Source organism: Cotesia glomerata, linkage group LG2, assembly GCF_020080835.1.
Source record: "Cotesia glomerata isolate CgM1 linkage group LG2, MPM_Cglom_v2.3, whole genome shotgun sequence".
In the NCBI taxonomy this organism is placed as follows: domain Eukaryota; kingdom Metazoa; phylum Arthropoda; class Insecta; order Hymenoptera; family Braconidae; genus Cotesia; species Cotesia glomerata.
In genome coordinates this window covers 599,152-621,287 of record NC_058159.1, presented here as the reverse complement: position 1 = coordinate 621,287, position 22,136 = coordinate 599,152, and the positions used below count along the sequence as shown (strand labels likewise).

Genomic DNA, 22,136 nt, shown 5'->3' with positions numbered 1-22,136 from the left:
AATTGTAATCAGTAATAATTATGGTCATGTAATTTTAGAAATTCGGTTATGTAAAAATAAAACAGAGTTTTAATTAAAAAATTTTTTAAAGACTTTTTTACATGTCAAAATTTTAATTAAAATTTTTTATGATTTATTTTTACATTAAAAATTTATAATAATAAAGTGAGCCGACATTTTTGATTTTTTTATTATGCTTAATTTATTAATTTATTTATAAAAAATATTTTTAAAAAATTGCACTTGAAGTTTTTAACATTGAAAAAAATTTTTTTTTATTTTTTTGTAATAATTCTTTAATAAAAAAAATCATAAAAATTTTTAGATGTCGGCTAACTTTATTTTCATTAAAAATTTAATTTTCAAATTTTTCAAAAAAAAAAGTCATTTTTAAAAAAAATTTTTAATTAAATTTAAAACAATTACTAAATTGTCAAAAATGAAAAAATTTATTTAGTACTCATAATTGATTTTACCATTAATAATATCATGCATTATTATAAAAAATTGAAAAAAATTACAGTGAAAAAACTAAACTTATGTGAGAGATAAATTATAAAAGTACGTAGAAACAATTATTGACAAAAAAAAATAATAAATTTTTTAGTGCTTCATGCAACTATTATTAAATTGCATTTTATAAAAGTCTATAATACATTATGCAGGAACTCACCAGTCATCCTTCCCATAGGTTGGATAACTATACGAAAAAAAAGCAAAAAAATGTTTTCTTTTTCCATTTTTGTTCCAGGATTTTAATAATGATAATAACAATAAAAACTACATGATAAAGCTATTGCATCGGAATATGAATTAAGTAAATCGAGGATTGCGTGGAGAGTAAGTGGGTTGCCGGAGGTAAGGGTGATATTAAGGGAAAGGGACAAAAGGACATTTGTGCAAATGTGGCTTACCCAGATTAGAGCAAACAAACATTGCAAATATCTACATTCTTATCAGATGATCATGCTTTGTAAATTTATGACACACATTTTATAGTTAAACACATCCCCTATTCACATATTTTTCTATTTAGTTAATTGTATAATTTATATGAATGTCATTTCATGATTTATATGTATTATTTTAAGATTCTTTAGAAGAATTTTTCATAAGCTATATTATTAAGAGAATAACAAAAATTTTGTGTCCAGGATAGTCATATGATAAAATCGGTTTTTTTATTACTTTAATGATTAAGAAATGACCTTGTATCGTGTGAACTATTGATATTTTTTAAGATATAAGCTCATTTCGATGTTACACTCATCAAGACCTTTCATTTGAGTACCCACGTCAATTTTTCATATATTTTATATATTTATATATATTATATATATGTATACATGAAAAATATATCAAAAATGCATGTGGGTACTCTAATGAAAGCTCTTGATGAGTGTAACATCGGAATGAGCTTATATCTTTATAAATGTCAATAATTAAGAAATGACCTTGTATCTTGTAAACTATTGAAATTTTGTAAAATATAAGCTCATCCTGACATTATACTCATCAAGACCTTTCATTTGAGTACCCACATCAATTTTTCATATATTTATATATATTATCTATATGTATATATGAAAAATATATCAAAAATGCATGTGGGTACTCTAATGAAAGCTCTTGATGAATGTAACATCGGAATGAGCTTATATCTTTATAAATGTCAATAATTAAGAAATGACCTTGTATCTTGTAAACTATTGAAATTTTTTAAAATATAAGCTCATCCTCACATTATACTCATCAAGACCGTTCATTTGAGTACCCACATCAATTTTTCATATATTTATATATATTATCTATATGTATATATGAAAAATATATCAAAAATGCATGTGGGTACTCTAATGAAAGCTCTTGATGAATGTAACATCGGAATGAGCTTATATCTTTATAAATGTCAATAATTAAGAAATGACCTTGTATCTTGTGAACTATTGAAATTTTTTAAAATATAAGCTCATCCTGACATTATACTCATCAAGACCTTTCATTTGAGTACCCACATCAATTTTTCATATATTTATATATATTATCTATATGTATATATGAAAAATATATCAAAAATACATGTGGGTACTCTAATGAAAGCTCTTGATGAATGTAACATCGGAATGAGCTTATATCTTTATAAATGTCAATAATTAAGAAATGACCTTGTATCTTGTAAACTATTGAAATTTTTTAAAATATAAGCTCATCCTCACATTATACTCATCAAGACCGTTCATTTGAGTACCCACATCAATTTTTCATATATTTTATATATTTATATATATTGTATATGAAAAATATATCAAAAAACATGTGGGTACTCAAATGAAAGCTCTTGATAAGTGTAACATCAAGATGAGCTTATATCTTTAGAAACATCAATATTTAAGAAAGTACAGTGCAATTTAACGAAAGTCATTTTTTAATAAAGTAAAATTTTATTTATTTATTGTTCACAAGTCACGGCAGTCACATAGTGACTGCAAGGTTACTAGTTATAATTATTTCAAAAAGCAATGACTTGATTAAAAATATTTCAGATAAAATATTCATATTTAAATTATATTTAACCTTACTAGTTATTAGATTTAAAATTTTATGTAATAATAATTGAAAATGTATGACCGGAAAATTAACATTTAGATGAAAAAATTACAATATAAATCGCTTAAAATGCATAACTTTTGTTTTGAATCTTCGCTTAAACTTTTGAAATTTTATATTTTTTTTTCTCTTAACAACATAAAATTTAATTGTTTCCTCACATTGTAAGTTAATTAAAGCAGAGTTTGGTTTATTATTAGGAATATGACTAGTAAATTTTTATTCGGTCCTTTCGAATTAATAATTTGTTAAATTGATATTAAATTGAACACATTAACAATTGATTTTTTTGTTTAAATTACATTTAATTTCATTTCAATACTTGAAAAAAGTCATAAAATTTAAAAATTGTTTATCAACATCATGAAATGACATTTATATTTAAATATAATTCAGTAAATACACTGCTGATTTTTTATGAGCGAATAACTAAAAATATAAGTGAATTAATTAATTTTTATTGGCGAAAATAATAATTTTAATAAAAATTTTTGCGCATGAACTTCATACAATATTCAAATTAAAATTATCATAATTAATTTAATTTTACAAATTACTAGTTACATATTTTATTAATTAATTATATCCATAAAACACCAGGCGGCGTATATTATATTTGCATTATATCGCATTTATATTAAAATTAATAATAACAGTAATAAAGAACCAGCAGCATAAATACTCTAAATTCTACTAAAAAAAAATCAAAAAATTTTTGTTCTTTAAATTTAATTAAAAATTAAACAGCATCGAAATTTTATTAATTTTAAAAAGCAAGGACTCTATATGTACACAAACAAATAGTAAATACGAACGTTGAAAAATAAAAAAAATATTTACTACTGTAGCAATACTTTTATCATTTAATTAAATTTTGTTATCACAACTCGTATTGAATCGGAAAAATCTACAGTTCAATCTCGTTGGCGATATTAAAAAAAAAAAAAACAAGCTTTTATTTTATAATGAAAAAACTTTAGCATATTCATTATAAATTATGTATTAAATATTAAAAAGTAATACAAGCTTGTTTTTTAATAAAATAATTTAAACGCTTCGAATAATTTTATATCTTGCATAGTTTTCAACACGATCTTAATTCAAAACTTCCGCAGCATATTACCGGTGAAATATTTTATGAGAAAGAATTTTAAAATTAAACTCATACTGTTCGTGTATTATACATATTAATTTTTAAAAATATGACAGATAAATAATTTTTTTTTTTTTTGCAATAATCTAACGTGACATTTATAATCAACAGGAACTTTTGAATAATAAAATATCTTAGATTTTAATATCGTGGGTAAATATTGTCCAAGCAAATTTATTTTTTATATTTTGATATGAAATATTTTACAATAAAATATTTATATTTTCCTCTATTTGCATACAAAATTTTATTATAGACTTGATACGTTAAGATTCGATTTTTATAATTAATAAATTTTAATTATAAATAAATAATAATTTTTTTTTTTTGAGCAAATAAACCTCAATTTATTTAATTTTAATTACTTGGTCAAACATTAAATGTAGTATCTATTTTTTTATTAATAAAGCACACCGAATTAATCGATTGAAAACTTCCAAAAATACTCTTTTGTTATTATATTAATTAAAGTAATTATAACATGCTAATTACACAATGTTTGAATAAAATTAATTTTATACGTAAAGCTTTTCAATGCTTTTTGATTCAATACCGATCGTGCGATAAATATATTAAATAAATTATTATGTTAATGATAACTTATCGAAAAAAATTAATACGTTTGTTCAATATAAACGAAAAATTTTGAGAATTATTTATGATATATTAATTATTGATTTCAGAAAGCCGGTTAATAAATTAATCAATTGATTAATAATCAGCATTGGTAAGAACTTATTGACTCTTTTAGATCTAATTTAAAGATTATCCTGCATTATTAATTTATATTATGTCATAAAGTTGACATAACTCTTTCTATTTTCAAAGCAATTTATAAAGTACATAACTTCATCAATATTATCACCGCGTGTAATTTTAATTAATAACTTTACTATTTTTTCTTGCCTTTTGACATTTAACCTTTTGGTCCTTAACCTTTTAACGACCGTAAAAATTATTTTTAATCCAAATATTATTTTGGAAATTAGAACTTACATAACTTGTGGAGTAGTTATTAAATGTTATTAATTATTTAAAATCGTTTATAATTTTATTATAATTATTATTATTTAAGGTATTTAATATATCTATATATATATATATTTATTTATTTGACTCGAAGATCGGTGTTTATTGATAAAGATAGATAGTTATTATTATTATTCTAAGCCGAATACTCCCGATCCAAATTCTTGAAGAATAACTAATTTTTGATTATTACTTCTTCACCATAATATTTTATCGGTACGAGGTCTCATACCATCAGAGAAAATTTAGGTGAAATTCACAATTAAAATTCGTTTATCGACAATTATTGTTAGAGAAAGATGTAATTTTTACTCAGTGTAACTTTTTCAGTAACTGAAAAAATAATTCAGACAGCTCAGACCAGGACTCGGTTAAGCTATCTGAAACACTGTCCGTAACTACCTTCCAGTTACCTATTAAGTTCCACTGAGTAAATCTCTTTTGGCCAAGGCTTTTAATATTTACGGACAGTGTTTCAGATAGCTTAACTGGTAGAGCATTTGGCGCGTAACCAAAAGATCCAGGTTCGAGTCCTGGTCTGGGCTGTCTGAATTATTTTTTCAGTTACTGAAAAAGTTACACTGAGTAAAAATTACATCTTTCTCTAACAATAATTGTCGATAAACGAATTTTAATTGTGAATTTCACCTAAATTTTTCCCTGATGGTATGAGACCTCATACCGATAAAATATTATGGTGAAGAAGTAATAATCAAAAATTAGTCATTCTTCAAGAATTTTAATCAGGAGTATTCGGCTTAGATTAATAATAATGACTATCTATCATTATTATTATTATTATTATTATTATTATTATTATTATTATTATAAATTGGCTTAACCATTAACCAAACTATAAATTGTAATTAAAAAAAAAAAGTCATCCGTAACTTTAGTACAAGTAATAAAAACTTTACTAACGAGAACAAAACTTATCCTTACGCCATCTGTTTTTAATAGCTCGAACTACTATACCGCTAAAAGTGCTCTAACGTTTTTCTTAAAAAGTAAATCAAACAAAAAGTGATTTATTACAGAACAAATATAGCTAGGTAGCTGCGCATTGCTACAATAAAAACATTTTTTTCTCTTTTTTTCGTAAACAAACTAATGAGTATGAAAGAAGAATAGATAGAATATATTAATCAAAAATTTACCCAAGATTAGGTTGGTTTGAGTGCGCAGTTGCTCGCAAAGTCGGTTGTGCTTGCGGAATTGTTTGGATTGTTGTAACTGGATAAGATGGATATTGTCCAGGTACTGCAGTACCGTTGCCTCCAGCTCTACTTCTTGATGGTTGTTGATAAGCCTAGATCAAAAGATATACTGTTGTGAAAATAAACTTTAACTTTTATTAAAACTACTGCATTAACAATTTCAATTACATTTTGCTCCTTATTTATGATATTTTTGAAACGTAAATTTATGATACCCTTAAATAGATACTTGGATCAAAAATTAATAGCATAGATTATCATCTTAGAGCTATCTAATTTAAAAAAAAAAAATATACTTTGTAATAAGAAATTAATTTGTTCAAATCTTTCAACAATTTTATTTATTAGCTGAAGAAATAATTTTTCTTGCAGTAAATTTCAACAATTTTAGATACAAAATTTGCAAGTTGTCTATTTAAAATTATTTTTTTCCAAATAAAAAAACTTTTTTTCAACAAACAACAACAAAGATTACTAGAAAAAAATTTCTATTTCTTCCACTAAAAAACTAAAAATATTGAAAATTTTAAACAAATTAATATTTTTAAAACATTGCTAATTTTTTTCAAAAGAAATTTTTTTTCTCAGTGTATACCATACATATGTAGATCAAATTTGTATTATTATAATTTATAACTATAGAGTAACAAGAAATAAATGGTTATAGTCAGACATACATATCCATATTACTAATTTTGATGTATAACCATAAGAAGTTATACATAAGTTGTTATAATATGTGTATGTACTTTGTTATGGATGGTTATATCTTTCTAATTTGAAGATATGACATTTATAGAGCATAAATAAATACCCACATATCATGGGGAACATGAATTTTGAATGTAAAATTACAGTTATTGATATGATAAATATTACCTACAGGAAGAGAACTTTGGTATAAAAATATTTAATTGATCTACTTGATAAATTATTCCAAGTTTAAATAAACCTGACTTTAATTTCCAAAGTTAGCTTTTTTCAGTCAGTAATGAGAATTAGCTCTACTGGTCAAAGTAAACACCGTATAATTAAATTTTTATTTGATCTGTAGTTGAATTTAAATAACTTGCCATATAATGAGAGTTAGTTTTTCTCCGTTTGATGAAATATTTAACAGAAGCTAAAATTTTCCGAATATTGAGGTTAATTGCATCACTTTAAAGCTTTGAATAAAATTTCAACCGTTCAATTTTACTGTAAATTGGTGGATTCAAGACAATGGTACATTGGAAGCAAAAAATAAAGATCGTTGAATAAAAATTAGATGAATACGATCAAATATTGACAGTGTGACCTAATTACGTAACTTATTTTCCTTTTAGAAATTTTCCACCTGCAAATTAAAAATCGATTCTACTGAATTGAATTCTTTGTGAAAAAAATTATTTTAGATTTTAATGTAAAGTAACTTTTACAAAAATTTGATATTACTTTGAATTATTTAAATTTACTCGACAATTTTTCTTAAGAAATTCTCTATATGGAACAATTATAATTATTTCGAAGAAAGAGAGTGATTATAATAATTATTACGACGTTGATAATAGTTATCATCTATTGTTACACAACCGTAGTCAGCGTTTTAAAAATTACGGTTTTTTAAAACTTTACTCCATTAAGACTCTTTTCCTCAAGTTTTTACAAAAAAACATACTTTCTCTAACCGCTTGATCATAACTTTAAGAATATTTTTCTTATTCACGAAAAGTTATGTAACATTTGATATAAACATACTAATTCTCATTCTAACGCGTCACCTTTCGGTGATCGAACGATGTTCTCAAGAATAATCTGAACTTTTTGAATATTCAAATGCATGAAAATTAATCTTTATTTAACCGAATAACGTAGAAGTATATAGGACAACTATTTTTGTATGAACATCGTAATTAATCAATTGAAAATTATATCACATTTTATAATTAAATACTAATATTTGCAAGTGTCCTTATTATGTCATTTGAGTGTAAACTGTAAATTTTATATCTGATTTAATTTGACGGAATCGATAACCCAATTTTGAGGTTAGTACGGAACAAACCAACGCTCTTCGAACTAAAGGTGTGTGGTATAAACAATATACTGAATTTCTACCATTAATCTATACAATTTATAATTGAAACTTTTGAATTGAATCAATGAATTCTTGGTGATAAAAATTATATTTTTAATAATTACACTGATAGAAGGATTTAGTACGGAGTACTAAACTGATTTAGTAACAAAATTTTTATTCATTGATTTGGAAGAAACAAATATTTTGAACCCATCAATATTATTTGTTACAGTTTAATAAATGATTTCTTTATATGAACAAAGCCTTATTACATGCAAATAAATATTTATTTCCACCAAATAATATTTAGTAACAGGTACTAAATATTTATTTGGTAAGTATTGTCAGTAGATGGCTACGCTTTAATTCCAATGTTTATGCGATACATAACCTATTAACTGACTTAGATTATTTTATTCAGCTCGATTTTGGGAGATTTATCTTCCCTTTGAAAACACACATACTCCCAATAAATGGTTTCTATTTATGTCTTTTCTCAGTGGAGTTTAATATACATTTTTCAATTAGTCTATTATTGATCCCATAATAATTGATCCCATAATAAAATTGAGATGAAATGTATGTGAAACCAATTTATTCGTGATGTGATTGGTTGAAAATATTTATTCTCATTCTGATTGGTTGAAAGTGAATATAATATACATAAACTACACATAAATATATCATGACCATAAATATGAGGCGCGCGCTTGCGCGCGCAAATTTGAATTCTAGTCCCATAATAAAATTGAGATGAAATGTATGTGAAACCAATCTATTCGTGATGTGATTGGTCGAATATATCATATGCATGAAAATATATGCAAACTCTATAGTAAAGGCGCGCGCAAATTTGAATTCTAGTATGTTAAAAACTTGTTTAATTTTAAATTTTATAAATGTCTAAAACAAAAAAATATAATTTAATGAGATTCTTTTCTTTATAATACCTTATATATTTTTACGGAAAATTATTTATTTTAATTATTTTGATTTATTTCAAGTTAAAAAGTTAGGTTACACGCTAAAATTAGTTAAAAAATTAATTTCTTTGATACGAATAAACGATTTATTGATTACCAATAAATCATTTGTTAAATACTACTAAATATTTATCTGAAAGAACTAAATGGGTTTTAATAAATGATTCAGTACCTATTACTAAATATTTGATAATGAAAGGTTTGTTACTAAATCATTTAGTATCCGTTACTAAATCTTATTAAATAGAACTAAATCCTTCTATTAGTGTTTACATTTTTCAATTAGTCTATTATTGATAAGTTAAAAACTTTAGTTTTAAATTTTATAAATGTCTCAAACAAAAAAATCTAATTTAATAAGACTCTTTTCTTTATAATACGTTATATTTTTACTTAAAACTATTTATTTTAATTATTTTCATTTATTTGAAGTTAAAAAGTTAGGTAATACGCTAAAATTAGTTAAAAAATTAATTTCTTTGATACCAATAAACGATTTGTTAAATACTATTTATATTTATCTGGTAGAACTAAATGGGTTTTAATAAATAATTTAGTACCTATTACTAAATATTTGGTAATGAAAGGTTTATTACTAAATCATTTAATATCTGTTACTAAATCTTATTAAATAGAAGTAAATCCTATCAATAGTTTAAAAGCTCTAGATGATAATCATTACCATTAAATTTTCAAGCTAAAATGATAAAGAACATTGATGATAAATAAAGAAATGAATAAAACTCACATTATGTATAAGCGCTGAATTAGTCATCCTAATAACGGCGTTTGATTGAGGTACAATAGCAGTTTGGAAGGCTGGTTGTCCACCAACTAATCCAGTCCATCCATTAACAGTCGTTAATGAACCGAGCATATTTTGAGCATTATTATTAGCAACAGTAGATCTTGCATTTGCAGACAAAGAGTTAGAAGATACATGAGCTGGATGGGTTGTAACAGCAGATCTTGATGACTGATTAACTGGCTGTAAGGTGGTTGCATTAGCAGGACTATTGCGTGGGATATTTTGCAAACCAGCGGACGATCTTGATGTCAATTGCGCGGAGGATTTACCGGTTGAATTATTTTGTAATTGTTTGTTAATAATATTAGCCGGTGGTGCGGGTGGTTGTTTGGTCCATCCACCAGCACTAGCGCCACTTTTTCCATTAACAAATAGCTGTGAGTCCATAACTTTACTAGGCCAATAGTCTTCAAAGCCAGTACCAGGTGGAAAATAACTTTTAATATCAGTTAAACTTATAACAGAACATGTTTCACTAGCAAATAATTCATTACGTATACCCTGTACTTTACAACAAAATTTTAAATAAGACAAGTCCCAGCCTTCTAATTTTTCGGCTTTTAATTTTAAATTGTCCGTTTCACCTTCAAAATAAAATAACGGTACGTATTTTAAATTATCTTTTATTGTGTATGGAACAACAGATTCTTTGTTAATACGTATAAATCCGCATTTATCATTTTTATTATGTCCATTATTATTACCACTATTATTTCCGATAACACTGTTACTTGTTAATTTAGTATAACATACATCTAAAAATGTGTAAAATTCTCTAGCATCAGATAAACGCACTACTAAATCTCTAGTTGTAAATTGTTCTTTACCAAATTGATTTTCACAATGTTTGTTATTTATTTCATTTAATAATTTACTCTCCGCTTCAGTTATAAAGTAACTTTTAATACATGTACAACTGTAAATATCTGAGTGAAGATAATTCAGGTACTTATTTAGTAGCTTGGCCTCAAGTATCCTAACAGCACAATATTTTTCACTACCGCGAAATATATAAGGTATGTGAACTTTTTCAAACGACACCCAGCCAAATCTACCCCGCTGGCTTTCATCATCAAGTGGCACTTTACCATCTTGATCCTTTGATGGAGATTTAGCGGCTGCTGGTTGTGCTGCTGCTCCAGCTCCAGTTCCCTCAACTGGTTTACGGGTTAAATAACCAAGTATCCCGGTTTGACCTCCCGGTAAATTATTATTAGCAGGTCTTACCGGCGGTGCAGGCATTGACTGCATTTTCGCCTTGTTTGCTTCCACCATTTTGGCAGCCAATTCCCGGATTTCCGCTTCATCTGGACGCTCTTGTTTAACAGGTACCTCGTCAAAAGTCCCTGCAATAGGCAACAAAAAAAAGAAACATTTAATACCCAAAATTTGGTAAATATTCAAGTTATTTTTAAACATTTAAATATTGGTTAAATGTATCCAGGTCAGAGTTTTAATTATAAATACATCAAAATTTAATTTAATTCTTCTGTAACGGAGGATTTATTTAAATGACTTACTAATGTATCTTTGAGGAATATTTATAATTTAATAAAGTGCCAATCAACCATAAATTATAACAATTTCAATACATACTTAAATGTGATTCAATTCAACTCAAAGTTTGTTTAATAAAATCAATACTTTGATCGGGTATGGAAAATATAATAAATTAGTAACACGATTAGTTTCATTAATAATAAAAATACCGGAAACAGAAACTATGTAACAAGGGCTGGAGAAATTCGATGACCATAGTGGTCATAAATAATTTCCAAATGATTCATATCAAACTTTTAACTATCATTAAAACTTTATTGTATTTTATTCATAGTTCTTTTTTTAACTTCCCGCTAAGAAAATTGAACGTTTGATTTTTAATCAAACGACGTATTTAAAAGTCATGGCTTTTCAAAAATTTCTGATTGCCTGCAGGGTCAACCGGTTTTCAGGTTTTTTGAATTAAACTATGTTGCATGCAGATTGTGTTTGCATAAAAAGTTTGTGCAATCATTCACAAAAATATGGTTCTTTGATAAATTTTTTTCTGCCTACATAGTTTTTTTGAAAATATTTTTCAGTATTATCAATTGCAAACTTGTTTGCAAAGAGATTTTTTATCTGCTAAAATATTTTCTGCACACCAATTTTTTTTTGTTGGCTGGTTAAAGCGTTTAAGAGAATCTTGATGGTAATGATTAAATCTTTGCTTCGATATTTATGTCATAAAGGTTAATATTATTGTGAGAAAAGAATCAGGTGGGCTTGTAATTTGTGAATTCACTAATCTTCCGACAAAATGGCTGACTATTATCAAAATGGCAGAAGCCAATTTAAATAATTAGGTTAATTTCTTCAGAATATTTGACTATAGATTAAAGTACTACAGCACAACAAGCTAGAGACATCTACAGGAATTGGCAGATACTTCTGAGACAAAAGAAGTGAAATTAAGCAAGCTAACTATTAGCAATGACTCATCACTATTTGCTATATTAGTGACTAACCTCTCTAAAGTAATTAAGAATAATTTCGAAGTATTTTTTCAATAAGCTGAAACATATGTCTTAACAAAAATAAGTACATAACAATAACTTGTTACTTAAAAGTAATTACTAAATTAACTAATTACTTGTAAATAAAAACAAGTAATTACTAATTACTTGTTGCTTAAAAGTAATTAATAATATAAAAGATATCTGATATATCCCGAAATTCATATCAGAAAGTATTCCTGTCTTTCATCGTAATCCGGTATTTTTGTCCTGAGTCCTGACCACCCCTTATACTTCCAACATCTGCCATCCAGAGTTTTCACCTTTCTACCAATCTTTTCTCTGAACTTACTCACAATAAAGTAAGCGTCCTAAGGGGGGAAATAAGCTTCAGAACTTGATGAAGTTTCTAAAAAAAAATTTTAGAATTTTCAAAGAAAAATTAGTATTTTGTCAAATTTTAGAGCATTAGAGGTGGTTCCAGCTATTTTAGGTTCCTGAATTTCTTTTAAAACAAAGAAAAATTTTAGAAAAAACGCTCTAATACTCGATAGCTTATTTAATTATCTATTTTCTAAGAGATCGTTTTTTTGTTGCAAAATTTTCATTTGTTTCAAAGAAAATGAATCGGCAATTGCTGTTGTAAGTGCAACAAAGATAGTGCGATTTCTCTCGATGCAGCAAAAGAAAGAGATGGGACCCGTTTTTATAATAAGATGAAAACCATAGTCAAGTTTATTATTCATCATAATATAAAGATTGTCCGAGTACATCAATTTTAAATTAATTAACTTTTTAGCAATTCTAGTACTGAAAAAAAAATTCTTGACTGGAATGTAAATTTTCTTGGCTCAAGAAATTATTGAGCAAGATTGAAAATTTCTTGAATGAAGTCAAAGTTTCTTAAGCCAAGAAAATTTCTTCTTGCTCCAAAATAACTTTTGTTTTTTTTTAAATTTTCTTGGCACAAGAAATTTGTTTTCTGTGTGTAGTACTAAAAATTTTTACGCCAACGCTTTTTTGTAATTAGTACGTCGCTTTTATAATTTATAAATCTCAGCTTCTCATCTAAAAAATTCTTTCTAACTTTTAGTAACTAAAATCCGACTCAAATAGTCAATGCTACTCAAGACTGCTTTCAATTAAAGTTTTTAAAATTTCATACAGAGCAGCTTCTTAAATTATGATTATGAATCTACTCATTAGTGCAAATTCACTGGATCGAGTAGAGTACATTGAATAACGGTTTAAATTTAGGGCGTGCAAAATTACTCAACACTTTTAAAAGTTGACAGTTATCTTTACAGTAAATTGAAGTTTTTTTAACTTGCCGAAATTTTTTAGCCAACCTACTTTGCATCAATAATTCAATCCTGAGTTACCACTATGTACTATTACAATTAAGATAACTTAAAAAACAGTAATGCTAGTTTTTATTTAAAAAATTTCAATCCCAGTGTCTTACTACACAAATTGTGAGAGCACCTTAATTCAAAGCCGGAAAAACATGAAACTAATAAAGCCTTGCCTCTTATTTATAACTAAAATTAACGTTTTATTCTTCATCTCAAAGTTCAACTTGGTCTCATTATTCGAATAAACGACGATATAAACAAATTGCGTATGCAAAATAAAATGAAGCCGCCTATCAGCAAGAAAACTAGTACCGAACTCTAACACCAGAGGTTTTGCCGCATAACCAACCATAAACTCGATTACAAATATTTTTAATAGATACTTTATAAACGTATGCACACCTTTTAAATAATAATAATTAAATTCTCTTGATAAATATTTTGTAAGCAGTGAAAAATAATAAAAATAACGTCTAATTTAATCAATCACCTTCTTGAGATCAAAAAAATAGCCATAAATTTATATAAAAATACCAGCATCAAAGAACACTAACAAAGTAAAGTAAAGAACATGAAACACCAGTACAGACATTCCATACTCAGTGTCTAGCTGACCTCTATAACCGCCAGTAAATAACAAACTATACCAAACAAAAACTAAAGCCATTATTTTTTACTCCCAACAAAAATTCTCTCCTTGATTACCTTTCTAAATTACTAATTAATTCCACATTTAGTTATTTCATAAATCTAACGAAAAATTCAATTCCAACAGGGTAAAAACACGAAAAAACCTCTATTTTTAAATTATTAAATAAAAATATTGTGTAAAATCAACACAATTTCTGTGTTAAATACGGTCCACACAAAATTAGTGTTAATTTGAGCACACTTTGTGTTAAAATAATGACACTGAAGTTAGCAGATGAGAATTAAGTTAGCCGACATTTAAAAATTTTTAGAATTTTTTTTTATTGAAAAAATCATTACAAAAAAATTAAAAAAAAAAATTTTAAAAACTACATATGCAATTTTTTAAAAATATTTTTTAGTTGTAATTTAATAAATGAAAAAAAATTTAAAACGTCGGCTAACTTTAGTATTATAGTTAGCAGACGTCTAAAAATTTTTTATTTTTTTTATTAATTAAATTACAACTAAAAAGATATTTCTAAAAAATTGCACTTATAGTTTTTAAAGTTTTTTACATGTGAAAATTTTTTTTTTAATTTTTTAATTAAAATTTTTTCAATAAAAAATTTCTAAAAATTTAGTAATGTCGGCTAACTTCATTTTCATTTAAAATAACATTAACTTTGTGTTAAAATAATACAGAGTGAATTTTAACACTAATTTTGTGTAGACCGTATTTAACACAATATTTTTTATTATCATTACAAAAAATTAATCCTATTGAAAGATCAACAGTTAACAAAGCAGGTACTAGAAAATTTTTAAAAAAATCCTTTACACTTGATGACCGTGACGTCAGATTGTTGCCTAAGAGGCCAAGGACCCTAATCGAAGGCTACTGATCATTCTTAGAGCAAGTTAACTTATGAAAAATTTACACAGTACTAACGTATACTGGATCACGTTTCATGTAAATAAATAAATCACAATCCAACCGCTCAACTGACCTCCGACTACTCTTTATTAAATATTTAATATTTAATGAAATATTTTATCTAAAAAAAAACAATAATATAAGTTAATAAGCAGAACAATCGAATAAACAAAAAACACAAATTATCGTGAACCTTTGACCTTCAATTTGACATGACTAGTGGACATGTGTTCAACGTAATTAAATATTTCGCACATGTTGGTAATGTTAGGGTGTGTTTTTATAATAAAATACGTTTCAATTGGAGCACCTAGTATTAAACGTCCAGACGAATCAATAATCTATCGACAAGCCAAGCAATATTGGTAAAAAAAATGGCGGCCGTAGATTTAAGTTATGATTTATCAACTATTTTTTCTCATTCAGTAGAATGTTCCAGTTAAATTCTACAAATTCTAGAGAAAATCTCGTAGTAAAATCCTCTTTAGATAAGATTTACTCAATAATGATAATTAATTAATAAAATTATCATTATAATTATAATAAATTGAAAATTACACATGATATTGATGTATTTTCATTGACACTGAAGTTACCAGAGGTCTAAAAATTTTTGATTTTTTTTATTAATTAAATTACAACTAAAAGAATGTTTTTAAAAAATTGCACTTATACTTTTTAAAGTTTTTTACATGTGTAATTTTTGTTTTCAATTGTTTAACCCTTTGCTGGTCGCGCTATGAGCGAATCGCCGCCTAACAACTACTCAACTTATAGAAGACTCGCTATAGTGCGAGGGAGAAACTAAAAAAAGCGCGACCAACGAAGGGTTAATTGAAATATTTTCCATAAAAAAATTCCATAAATTTTGGCTAACTTCATTTTCATTATTTGCAAACTAAAAACGTGTGAGGATAATCTTAACACTTAAATCATCATATTATTACGTACACATTATCACATGATAATGCACTGACGTTTACGCACCCGTCCACTCGTGCATAGACATCGTACAGCACCGACAGTCTCGTGGTAAACACACCTCCAGCAAGACTCCAAAAATCAGTCTTATTTTTAGTGTAAAAATAATATTATTTTTTTAAAATAAATATTTCAATTTTCGGCACAATATTAATTAATTAATTAATTAATCCTTGCTTCGAAAAAGCTGACACTTTTTTGTTAACTTATTGGATTGGAGCACAAATTTTTTCAATTTATAATTTACAATTATTATTATTTAATTATTAAGGATTGACAGCGCACGATTCCTTACTCGGATCGGCCTGTGCAGAATCCCCGAGGATTCGAGCCCGGTTGGGTTCACATTTTCGAATTAAAGATTTATCCACATAGGAGAGTAAGTTTAGATACTACGGATAAATTAAAAAATGGAAGATAGTTTAACAGTAGAGGCGCTGAGCGAGTGGAGTCGACGACTCGTCGCCAGCTCCACCTCAGCTGCTGCTGCTGCTGCTGCTGCTGCTGCTCCGATCCATTATTTAAGTTCAGTTACTTTACTTCAGTTTTAAGCTACACTCGTTGGATTACTATCATATGTGTGTATACGTACTGCACTAAACTAATTATTGTGCACATTATATTACACATACTCGCGGTTTGAACGTATCAATCGGATTTTCTCGCGGTACCGACCGTGACTGAATGTCTGGCCGCTTGCTGACGCTACTGGCGGTACTTGGGGATCACCGACGACAAACCCGCGAGAAACCACCGCGCCACCATCTGCAACTAAATTGACGTTAGTTGAAAAATTGTTGCTTTTAATTTTTATTTTTAATTGATTTTTTAATGACATTAAAGCTAGCAGTCACTTGACCATTTTTTCATTTTTTTTAACAAACAAATTTCTTCCAAAAGATTATTAAAAAAAAATTGCATTCTTTATTTTTTTTTAATTTCTTCATGTCAATTTTTTTTTATAATGTTTTTTGCAATAATTTATTTGTTAAAAAAATTCTAAAAATTATTAAATATCTGCTAAATTAATATTCATGATTTTTTAAGTTGTCAAGTTTTAAAATTATAAAATTGAAGTTAGCCGACACTTAACAATTTTATGAAAATTAATTTAGCCGATATTTAAAAATTTTTAGAAATTTTTTATTGAAAAAATGATTAAAAAAAAAAAAAAAAAAAAAATTGCACGTGTAAAAAACTTGAAAAACTTTATGGTAGTTAGGTCCAAAAAGCAAAAATTCAAGAAATCTCCCAAAATCCGTATAGAAGTAGTTAAATACATAATACACACGCTATTAAAATTTAGAGGAGATTTACCACGTCTAACCGAAGATAATTGCAATTGAAAATGACATTTTTACACAGGCGGTATGGGAAAAGAGAGAGAAAACCGCGAGTTTTATTATTTTTCTATTGAAGAAATTTTAAGAATTTCACGAAAAACTAACATTACTTAGATTAATACATATATAATTACCCTACAAAATTCTGGAATTCCCTACCACTTAGTTTTTGAGAAATCATTGATAAACTGGTAAAGTAAACAAATAAAGTCATGCGTGGAAGTAAGTGAGCAATAGCCCGTAAGAGAGGAAACACTAGCGCGTGACGAAGACAGCAGTAGCATAAACTATAGGTTGGGAAAGAACTACCTTAAGTGCAATTTTAAAAAAAAATTTTCTGTTCTAATTTAATTATTAAAAAAAAAAAAATCAAAAAATTAAAAACGTCGGCTAACTATAGTATCATTAACAATTTTATGAAAATTAAGTTAGCCGACATTTCAAAATTTTTTATTGAAAAAATCTCAATTAAACAATTAAAAAAAAAATTCCACATGTAAAAAACTTGAAAAACTATAAGTGCAATTTTTTGGAAATATTTTTTTAGTTGTAATTTAATTAATAAAAAAAATAAAAAATTTTTAGACGTCTGCTAACTTCAGTGTCATAACAATTTTTTATTTTTTTTATTAATTAAAAATTATAACTAAAAAAGTATTTTTAAAAAATTTCAAATATAATTTTTTTAATTTTCGACATGTGAAAATTTTTTTAAAAATTATTTTTCAATAAAATAAATTATAAAAATTTTAAAATGTCGGCTAATTTAATTTTTATTTTCAAATTACGTCAAGAAAAATTTTTTTATTAAGGTTTTAATTTTATTTTTTTTAAATGGTTTTATTATTATTATTATCGGTGTTGTTAATTATTTGGCGCTTAAAGAAATATACGATTATAATTACTAGTATGCCAGTCACGCTTTCGTACTCGTCCGAGAATCTTGACGTAAATCTTGAAGGAACTTATTAAAAAAAAAAATATTTTTTTGCTAAATTTAATTCATTATAGAATAAAAGTTTTAGAGAAAAAAGTTAATTCTCGAATTATTGAGATTAATATTTAATGAAGAAATCGGGATGTATTGAAATAACAGTGATATTTGTATAAAAAATGTACATAATTGATAATGATGACTTTTAAGGATTCGGAAAAGTGTCACTTAAAAATAATCAATTATTAAGGAGTTTTTAATGGGTTCAAAAATAGAAACGTCGAGTTTGGAAGAAATGCAATTTGTAGTAAATTAAATTTATATAAATTTTAGAGAAAAAGATTGTAAAATTATGACGAACTGTAATTAAATTGAGAGGCGAATGTGGCAAGATATTAAAATTAATTAAGAGTAAGTATTGATGAGGAATATATAGTTGTTATATAAATGTAACATGTGATTGATCATGTAAAGCAACAAAGTAATATTTAATGTACTTATATGGAAACAAAAGCTGTATAATGTAATTTGCAAATTGTACAATATTTAATTGCATAATTAGTCACTCCGATATGATACAACTACAGAACCGAATTCATAACATAATTTAGGTATTGGCTGATAAAATCTCAGTCACCAATGAAATTGCTTAATATTGCATTTCGGAAAATGAAAATTCATAAAACTTGTAAGCAGACATTTTTCAATGAATTTTTTAAATTAATCTCCGGTGAAATTTATTTAATGGAGTACTAAAAATTTCAATTCATTGAAAGACTTTTTAAAATAGGGTGTTGGTCCTTCGTAGATTATTTTTTACAGATTAAAGAGTTCCAAGTAAAAGCAACAGAACGTAATCTTCAACTCATAGATTAATATTTATTCGAGAAAAATATTTCAACAGTATTTAAATTTAATGAAAGCATCCTGGTTTTTCAAAGCCAAATTAAGGACCTTACTTTGTCTATCGAATTATTATCATCTTTTTAAATCTTTACTCGACAGGTAAAGTTCATTTTAACTTTAACCATTTAATAATACTTGAAAAGATGAGATATGAGAAAAATTATGGTGATAAATTTAGAAGAATTGTTATTAAAATTGCTATAAGTATTCAAAAATTTAAAATCTACAGAAGCTTAAACACAGATGCATCTACAAATTTTCTCATCAAGAATTCAGCATTACTTCAGTGCAACTTTGAACTTGAAAGTCCGACACATAATTTCAGGAAGTTACAAAAATCAATACAGCTAGAAATATGTAATACTTAACTTACTAATCGCATAATTAATTCATAATTTTGACTCCACAATATTCAATCATTTACAATAAAATAGAATAACCCTTATTAAAAATAAATAAGTCATTTAAGAAAGATTTTCCGTACTGAAATTATTTAAAAAAACAAGTCTTTAAAGTAAATGAAAAATATAATTCGTTTATACAAACGCTCTAGTTCTCAATAATTGAGTCAATGACCTTAATGACTTTCGAATCATTTAAATCTATAAAAAAAACCAAGAAGTCTATCGAACAAAAACGAAACCTCTCTTGTCAGCAATGATTTACAGTTGATTATAATTAATATTCAAAAATTTGAAACACTATCAGCTTCCAAAAGAAGAAAAAAACAAAACCAATTGGTAATCAGAGCAAAACAATAAAGAAAATAAAAATAAATTGATATTCAAGATGATAACAAAAAAGAACTTTTATTCTTAACGGTAGAGAAATTATCGATTACCTCTTGCTGGTTTACTCGGAGATGATTCTTGAATTGATTCTACGATACTAACTATTTCAATATCTTCAGTATCTAATTGTTTGTTATTGTTATTGTTGATAGCACACGTTCCATCAATATTACTGTCATTATCGTCTTCATCATCATCATCTTCATCATTAACATTTCTGTCAATCAAATTATCTAGATCCGTTAATTTATTATCATTTAATTCGTTTAAATTATCATCATTGCCAGCGAGATTTTTAAATTCTTCTTTTAATTCTTCTTGTTTTTTACGAAGCATGTAAATTTTTTTTCTCCGCGCACGAGCTTTTGATGAACTTAAATGACTTTTTTTTCGTGGCATTATTTGTAAATATCTTTGCTAAAATTCACATTTAGATTTATCCGTTAAATCACAAATATTAAAATAATTAATTAAATAAAAGTAAACATAAATATTGACCGATAAATAAACATACCGAACAGTAAACCAAAATAACAAACTCTAATTACATTAAATGTAAAACAACAAACTGTTCATATTATTCACAGTGAAATTAATGACAACCAATTATATGTTATTTATTAATTATTTTATTAATTAATGATTGTTTTTAAAAGCGTTATTTAAATATGGAAGAAACAAACGCCTTGTAACCTAACCTTAATGTCTATGGAGCACGAATAATCTAGAATTGACAATTTTAGAAACTCGGTGAGACAATTACTATTATTATTGTAAATTGTATGATTATTATTGTTGATTTCACGATTGTTTATATTATACTTAATTTAATAATCACATACCAACTGTTATATTATTAATACTTGATATAATTTCAGGATTTGACGCGCGCAGAAAATGCCGACGACGTCGTTACTGAGAACTACCAAAATGTAGGCTATTGGTTGGATGATTTTACCCCTTAAAATAGGAATACTATAATCATATTGTGAAATTTTAATTCACAATTTGTGTTTTTAAAAAATTCTTTAAATAAAAATATTAATGACACTAAAGTTTGAAAATTAAGTTAGCCGACATCTAAAAATTTTAATTTTTTATTAAAAAAAGATTGTTAATTGTACTACAAAAAAATTTTTATTTATAAAAATCTTGAAAAACTATAAGTGCAATATTTTAAAAATATTCTTTAGTTCTAATTTAATAAATGAAAAATAATCAAAAAATTAAAAATGTCGGCCTAACTTTAATTTTTTCTTTAATAATTAAATTAGAACAAAAAAATATTTTTAAAAAATTGCACTTACAGTTTTTAAAGTGTTTTACAAATGAAAAATTTTTTTTAATCATTTTTTTAATAAAAAAAAAAAATTCTAAAAATTTTTAAATGTCGGCTAACTTAATTTTCATTAACTTTAGTATTTTCACTGAAATTGAGAGATATTAAAAATTTTTTTTTAATTTTATAGCTATTAAATAATTATAAAAAAAATATATTTAAAAAGTTTCACATGTGAAAATTAATAAAAATTACAACTGAAGATTTTTTATTGTAATTAATTTGTTAAAAAAATTTTTAAAATTCATGGCTAACTTCAGTGTTATAAATATTATCAATTTTTTTCCTAAAAATTTTACAATTCTGATTTTTAAATCTTTTTTTTACAGAATGAAAATTAATTTTGTAAAAAGATACAATTATTTAATATCTAATAAAAAATATGATTTAATTAAATTAAAGTCAATAAAATAAAACAAAATTTTATTACCTAATCTTCATAGAGAAAATCCAATAAACATTCTCGACGTAATAAATAAATTCATCAGATTTTTCTAGAAAAGTAATGACAATAATAATAATAATAATAATGTTGATAATGACGGTAAAAAAACTATTGTAGCATAAAA

General features: G+C 25.7%; 1 protein-coding gene and 1 long non-coding RNA gene across 9 annotated transcripts in view; one reads left to right on the top strand and one right to left on the bottom strand.

The window, feature by feature from the left end:
* Positions 1-22,136, bottom strand: part of LOC123259273 — a 33,364-nt gene that overhangs the window by 4,527 nt on the left and 6,701 nt on the right. The window contains exons 2-5 of one of the 8 annotated variants that reach the window (XM_044719629.1): positions 16,225-17,025; positions 9,797-11,202; positions 5,947-6,098; positions 674-700 (exon numbers count right to left, since the gene is read on the bottom strand). In XM_044719629.1, the coding sequence (XP_044575564.1) occupies positions 674-700; positions 5,947-6,098; positions 9,797-11,202; positions 16,225-16,228 (1,589 nt within the window). In that variant the 5' untranslated portion in view covers positions 16,229-17,025. Of the gene's footprint in view, positions 1-673; positions 701-5,946; positions 6,099-9,796; positions 11,203-13,704; positions 13,727-15,466; positions 15,569-16,224; positions 17,026-20,278; positions 20,676-22,136 lie in introns of those variants that run through there. The other 7 variants (XM_044719627.1, XM_044719622.1, XM_044719626.1 and 4 more) reach the window with 7 other exon arrangements.
* LOC123259279 lies at positions 16,958-21,271 on the top strand. Its single transcript, XR_006508204.1, has 3 exons — positions 16,958-17,035; positions 20,885-20,978; positions 21,107-21,271. It is a non-coding gene; the product is annotated as an uncharacterized LOC123259279 (long non-coding RNA).